General features: G+C 36.9%; 1 protein-coding gene across 1 annotated transcript in view; it reads right to left on the bottom strand.

Moving 5' to 3' along the window:
- The window catches only part of stx19 (syntaxin 19), a 12,398-nt gene extending 7,121 nt beyond the window's left edge, over nt 1-5,277 (bottom strand). The window contains exons 1-4 of the mRNA XM_010772064.1: nt 5,175-5,277; nt 2,099-2,400; nt 1,608-1,844; nt 1,006-1,218 (exon numbers count right to left, since the gene is read on the bottom strand). Coding sequence (XP_010770366.1) covers nt 1,006-1,218; nt 1,608-1,844; nt 2,099-2,314 — 666 coding nt within the window. The 5' untranslated portion in view covers nt 2,315-2,400; nt 5,175-5,277. The remainder of the gene's footprint in view (nt 1-1,005; nt 1,219-1,607; nt 1,845-2,098; nt 2,401-5,174) is intronic.
- Nucleotides 5,278-7,377: the final 2,100 nt, after the last annotated feature.

The following is a 7,377-nucleotide window of genomic DNA, read 5'->3' as shown; positions in this document are numbered from 1 at the left end:
CATGTGTTATGTATCCATAAATCTTGACATATCGTTCCTAGATTGACGTGTATACATTAAACAAAACAAAAAGGGCCTAGATAACCGGGGTATACAGTTTAAAATGTTAATATATTTAAAGTGTTCAAAGTGCAGTTTCAGTTCAAGTCAGTTGAAACGATCTTAAGTTGGCGTGACGTTGAAGTCGTGCGACCCTGCTGCTGTACTGGCTTGTAGTTCGTTTATAGCATAACGTTAGCATTTCGCTTTTGGCGACTAGATTTAAGATTCAAAAATTATAAAAGTAGGGTTGACATGTGGAGATTATCCGGCTGAACAAAACGTGATCCCTTTCTTAAATGTGTGTCAACCACAGACCTTATTTCGAGCTATTTTCCTAAATCCTATGGAGAATTTGCATTGGTTTTTCGCGAAGGAACCGGAAGAAGTTTACTTCCGGGTTTTACGACGCGTCACTGCGGTTCTCTATGACCAGTCGCCACTGTTCTTAATTTGTTTTTTTATCCGTGTGCAACGCCTTGATAACCTGCCACTGCTGTAACAATTCCCAATGTGGGATCAATAAAGTAAACATATCTATATCTATCTATCCTATTTCCTCTTCCATTTAATTTCTTTCCTTGACCAATTTGTCATAAGATACGTTCATGTGTGAGACATGATATGATAGCATGTTTCTGCTATGCAACAGACGGTATGATAAAAGGTTGGACTGGAAAATAATTCATGTTATTAGACAATTCGAGGAGATCAGTGCCAGTATAATGAGTGTAATTTACAAACTGAATAAATTGTTATTAGCAATGAGCTGCAGTTATATGAAAAGTCAAAAATGTTTGCATTCACCAAATAGGCATTACATTGGGGTTATTTAGCTTGACTGGGGAATTTAAACCGATTTGCACTGAAGCTTATTTAATTTATTTTCTTTCAAAAATCAAGATAGAGAGATTTTCAGCAATACATATGTAAATGTTTTCCTGAGTTGTTTGCCACTATCCTCACCTTGTGTTGCTGTTCAATCTCAGATAGTTGTGATCGTGTGATTCTGGCATCATTCAGCAGGTTCTCATTGAACACCTCCCATTTTCCTGTGGTCACCATTTCATTCGCCTCGTCCTCCGTCACATCCCTTCCAGATACCTCCAGCTGCCGGATATTGAAATGCTTACAGCGCTCCTGCTTCGTCAGCAGACCTTCATTATACTGCTGCATTACCTGGACATAATTATAGCAAAAAGAGAGAATCAAAAAAAGAAATTGGGAGCGGGAATGAAAAATGATAAAGTATTTGAGTTCTACCTTGCTGGTTCTGGCTCTGCTATGCGACTCATACAATTCTGTTAATTTGTATTATTTATATAGTGCTCTACGTTGCTCACAAATAAGCAAAGTTATATGAGCACTTGTGGATTTAATTATCTGATTATCCAGCAGTTGGTATGATCTTGCTTGAAGTGAATATATCTGCACTTTCCTTGTTGTTCGGTATTTTGATTCTTTATGGTTTTTGCACCTATTGTAAGTCACTTTGGATAAAAGTTTCAGCTAAATTATATGTAATGTAATACGAAGTATAATAGTATTGGTAGGGTCATCTTCTCAACCTGCTGGAATTTGGAGTGCAATGATGCATGCTGGGAGAGTTGTATTCTGGTTGTAACAGCATTAGTTCCCAGTTGGTCCTCAGTCCTTTGGACCTGTTTTGAAAGAGCATCCAAGCGTCGATGGAGGCTCTCGGCCTTGAGCTTGATGTCCCGGGTTATACTGCTCTCCTTCTTCATCACACTGAAACGACGCATGGTTGCAACCAGGGTCTTTTGCTGCTGTCCAAACTTAAGGACCTGTTTGTGTTTAAGAATAGACAGAAAGATCTCTTCAGCAACATTTACATTTGCATGATCAAACAGTCTTATTTTATATTATTTCTGATAAGTTAAATATTTTAACAAATAAAATAATCAAAGAAAACAAAGAATGTAATTTTAAAAAATGTAGCAATGGCAATCCACCCTCCGTTAATAGCCATAAATGCATTACATAAAACATCAATTTAGATAATTGCAAACTCCTTTGAGAAAACATTTAAATAAATGACCTCTATGTCCAGCACTGTGATATCATCTCTGATTCGCTGGGCCTCAAACAGGAAATTCTTAATGACTGGCTCTTCCTCGAACATCACAGCCTGTGGCGTTATGGCCGCCATAGAGTCGTCATTATCAACCTCTACTGAGGGAGGGAAGCTGTTCTCAGATGCTGCCTCAGAAAAGTCTTGAGCCCTCTTCCGCAGCTCCTCCAAGCGGTCTCTCATCGTGGAAGAACTTTCACCAAAGCTTCGTCCTCAGGACTAAAAGTTTTTTTAGAATGTGATGTGTTGTCAAATCTGACGAGAAGTAGCTGAAAAATAAAAAGAACATAAAACTTTAATGATTCCTGTCCGTAACGGGATTTTTGCAGAACATAAACATCGGAAAACAAGGCAGTAAAAAAAGAGACCATTGACAGTAAATAATTTAATGAAAAGGATCACATCAGCTCTTGGTAAACAGGTTAGAGTTACAGTGAATGAATGGATGGCATTATCAATGAATTGTAAAAGAGCAATTTAGTGGGCTGCACATTTCTGAATTATTCCGGCTACAGATTTTAAAGGGATATTTTAGATAATTAGTCACATTACAACATTCTACAATATATGTTTATGTATTTGGTTGGTATTTTCACAGGTTATAAATAACTAAAAACTGGCAGGTAACACTACATTCAGGAGTCATCTAAGTTTAGTTGTTTTAACAGTGCTTTAGGATTTAGGTGAATGTGTTTAATGGAAAGTAATGTAATGAGTACTCTAGCTATAATCAGTGTGCTTTGAGTATTTAATGTCATGACATGTTCATTGTTTACCAAGCAGCTCTGTTTACCACAAAATTACGTACACATACAACAGTTTTGTATCAGTTTTGTATCAAGGGAAATATGTTATTTCCCAGTATTACTGTGACAATTTTAAACATATGGTTATTAACATTGTAAGGTGAGACATAAGCAAAATGTTGAGTAAGAGATTATGGTTTAATCATGGTGTAGCTGCATAGGAAGTATATGGGAAATAGACTAGAGACTAGAGACTAGACTGTACCAAGAGTAGTAAATTACCAGACTTACATCGCTGGTAAAAACAACTACTTGGTTGAATGAATGCATTATGTGAAACCACTGTGTTCACTTCTGGGGTATAGCTTCAATTATGCCCAGGTACATTGACATAAGTTGATCAATAAACTGCATGAAATAATTTCAAGTGTTTTTCTGAAATAAATACCTTATATATTAAAAGCCGAAAGAAATACAGAACAAATAAAGTAAAAATGGCACATGCACTTCACTGTACATATAGATGCTATCCAACAAAGAAAGTTATATGGGATGGGAATTACACAAATAACCGTTATTTCAGTAATGACATGCAAGCTGTCTCCTACACTTGCAATTTATATAACTAATGTGTTGTTCCAGGTACATAATTTCTGCCAGGATTGGATGTAAGTGAACATATTTTCCAGGAAAGTGGATCATTATCGCTCCAAAAGAGTGCTATAAGTTGAATAATGAGTGGATATGGTATTGCAAGAGTTGATATTATAGGAAAACAAATACATTACGTTTTTTTACGCTTTCAGGAGCAATATTGTGCCACTTGCTAGATATATTTATTTAAATTCAAAGTATGCATTAAAATTAGCTATAAACTTAATTTTTCAAAGAAACAGGACACCCAAGTCCTAAAAAATGACCAAATACAGTTCAAAATGAAGGGAAAAGTGAACTGTGCACCCTGGTGTGGCTGGTAGGAGTCAAAGCCAGATCAGTTTTTGTTTACATCATTATAAGTTCATCTGTCTGAGCATAATGAGCCGTATATGCACTCTGCTGTATAACTGTATGAAAAACAACCTGAGCATAAAGTTTATCGTAGACATCACTCAAATTGACTCATGTTCCTTTCCCTATGAAACCCGAGTAGGTTGTCAGAGCAGGTTTGGTAAATACTACTTATTTACTTAAACTAAACAGAAAAGAAAGGCTGCAATATGTCAATTCCGACTGCTGTTTACTAAATATGTAAAATGTTGAAATTAAAAATAGATATCTTAACAGCAACTGCTGAGAAATAAGCGACTTGTTTAACCTCCAAGTATTTAACTCCAGCTGATAAGTTCTAAAGCTGAAGTAAACAAGTGAGGTGCTTGTGATTCAAACCGTGCGATACAGAATCTGATTCCCTGTATGCCTTTGACGAGTGAAACACATTCAACTTTAAATTCCTTTGCATTCAAATAGGCATACAAATGCATTCCCTTAGCAACACAGGGATTTGGGTTTTAGAGGCCGTAAACATAATCTGCTGCAAGCACATGATTGTGTGGGGGAAACAGAGTTAGAAATGGAGCATTTCGAATCACAGCCTATCCCATTTCTGGATACATTTCAAACAGGAAAGACCCTATTTTGTGAGTGTGTGTGTGTGTGTGTGTGTGTGTGTGTGTGTGTGTGTGTGTGTGTGTGTGAGTGGAGTAGGAGGAGGAGGATGGTTGTAACCATTACAAACCTCTCAGAGCTTAAAGCATGTAAAAGTATCCATAATTTCCTTGTTTGAACTCTCTCCCCCACCTTCTCCTATTTCTCTCCCTATACCTGCCCGACCCAGAAGAGAGCCGATTTGTTTTGTGTTTACCCTAAAAACCTGGAAGAAGTCGAGCAAGGTTCGTGAGGGAGTCTGGCTGCTCTCGATTGACAGTTTTATTCTATAAAACAATATGACTTCCAATATTTTCTTCAATCTACTCATCTGCTTCTTAGTCTGTTTTTCTTATGGTAATTTCATGTTGACATTCTCTCATCTCCATTCTGGTGGAACAAAAGCCTCCAAATGTTGTCTTTAAAATTTAACAAGACAAATGATTCTGCTTAAAATAGTCCAAAAGTCAACTGTAAATCAAGTCTTACTTGCTCAAGATAGTCTATCTTTTAATAGATAAATGTAATTCAACATAGAAAAAAAAGACCAAATACAGTACAAAAACCTGAGTATAATCTCAATGTACAGCACACTTTTACACACATTAACAGTCAGAGGCTGGAGAACATTGAGTCAGAAATGAAGATGTTACCTTGATGTTAGAATTCCATCATGGGTGTCCTGCTGAGTTTTCCCAGAGTTCACCAGGAACATAATCCAAAACAAGTTTACACATTCTTTGATATCATTACGTCATTTTCAGATCTCCTTGCTTTCACTGTAACTGCTAAACTACCAACAAGCAGGGTACGTTTTTGAAGAAGTTTGGTTGAGTCATATTCAAGCACCTCCCCTCCTTTTGAAGCCAATAGGAAAGCAGCACACTGAAGGACCATTTGCTTATCTAAAGAAATGAGATGTGACGTGATTAAGTAAATGAGGAGGGGGAGAGGCAGCGCAGGGAGCCCATAAATCCTCCCCTCAGGCTTAGATAAAAAAAAGTGAAAAGCAAATAGAATTGTATTGTGTGCATTGCTAAGGACAAACAATGGGCAATGCGGTTAAAGTGTCAACCAAGGCCTTTGGTTTCCTTTCCGCCAGGTTAATTTCTATGTGAAGTGTCTGGGTTCACGTGGTAAGCCCTCTTGGTCTGGGGGTATTGTACTCCTTTGGCCCCAGTAACTTCGCTGAGTACTTTTGACAGATTTCTACTGACAAGCTCTCTAAAACCCGGGCGCCTTTTCAACACCGAAAGGGTCCCAGTCACTCTTTGCTATGCAGCATAACAAGCTGTGAAAAAGCTGTTTGAAGTAAGCCATCAGAGGGAGAGAGGGAAGACAAGTTTTTAGGAGGAGAAGAGTTCGACAGGGGCAAGAGTTCAGTCTTCGTTACTTGGAACTTTGCAGGCTGGTAGCAGAATATCTGTCACACTCCCACCCCTACTTCAAATGTAGCAGTCATGATGTTAGTGTGATGGCCAAGGATGTGTGGGAGAATACACAAAAAAAGTCTCTGCGAAAGGTATTATTGGGTTCACGGTTTCATGGGTCCTATTTCCAACTTAGAACATTTTAATCCTCTAAATAAAGTTTGTAATCAACAAAAATTGGCAACAGCAATATCACTAGCATCAAATACTCTCAAGTTGGTGGTTGTGTGTCGCTTCAGTGAGAAATAAAAAAACACATTAACCATTTGATGACTATGCAGAATGCTGAGTTTTTATCTCTGTTGCACCAGATGTTACCTGTCTGTAATAATGCCGCAGCGGTGTGTAAACTGTGAGTCATCTATCCCTTATGGCAAGATATTATGACAACAAAGCAAAACAGGTTTTTCTAGTGTCAGTATTCGCCTTCATCAGCATGGCGGGAGCAAGCTAATTGTGTGTAAGCCTGTTTCCTATGGTTGGTCAGTCATCAGTATCACTGATTAAGGAGAACAGGTTCAACGGGATTTGCTCTCATTTCATGATTTCTTAATTGCTCTACTCTATCTGTGCAATTTAGACATTCTTTGATAAAACCACAGGCGGTGCCAAGCACTGCCAACTCTTTTTTTTAACATTTATATTTTATTAGACATTTTCAAAGACAAAAACATAAGGACAAGGACATGGTTCATACACATCACAAACAGGACAGGACAATAACATGAAGGGTGGGGGGTAGGGGGATTACAGTTAGATGTTATGTATGCATATGGCGTTGTATTTATATATGATTTGCTTCACAATATAGATATACTTAATTTTTTCCTCATTATTATTATAAAACAAAAAAGGTATAATCGATAAATAATTAAATAAATTGATAAATAGTCAAATAACTAAATATATATATATACAGGTATATACACACACATACACATTTCTTCCTTTTCTGATTAATTCACCTATTCATCCATTACCCATTTAATTTCACTTCTTTCGTTATTTATAACCATTAGTTTTCAGCTTCTTCATAGCTTATTTCTCTATATTTATTTGTATTTATTAATATTATTATAATTATTATATTTCTTGTTGGCACCCGAGATGGTTTGAGGCCAGGAAAGCCCTTATCTTATCCCAAAGCCTGTTGTCTGGCTTAACCGTATAACAGTGAGAAAGCAGCCTATTCCATACTTAAGATGTTTAGGAAGTCCTCCAGCCATCTACAGTATTTAAATTGAAGCAGTTGGGCTTTCTGACTTTCCAGTTCATAAGAACGAGGCGTTTGGTTGAAAGGCATGCTAGCCCTCTTCCCACATTACAAATAAAAAAATATATATATTTTTTTAATTTTAATTTTTGATAAACAAGGTAAATATTATATAATTGGTATCACTAAAATGTATAATCTACAATAAAATCT

The sequence above is a fragment of the Notothenia coriiceps genome, unplaced genomic scaffold, assembly GCF_000735185.1.
Source record: "Notothenia coriiceps isolate Sejong01 unplaced genomic scaffold, NC01 NC01_scaffold00010934, whole genome shotgun sequence".
NCBI classification, from domain to species: Eukaryota; Metazoa; Chordata; class Actinopteri; order Perciformes; family Nototheniidae; genus Notothenia; species Notothenia coriiceps.
This window is presented reverse-complemented; position numbering and strand designations above follow the sequence as displayed.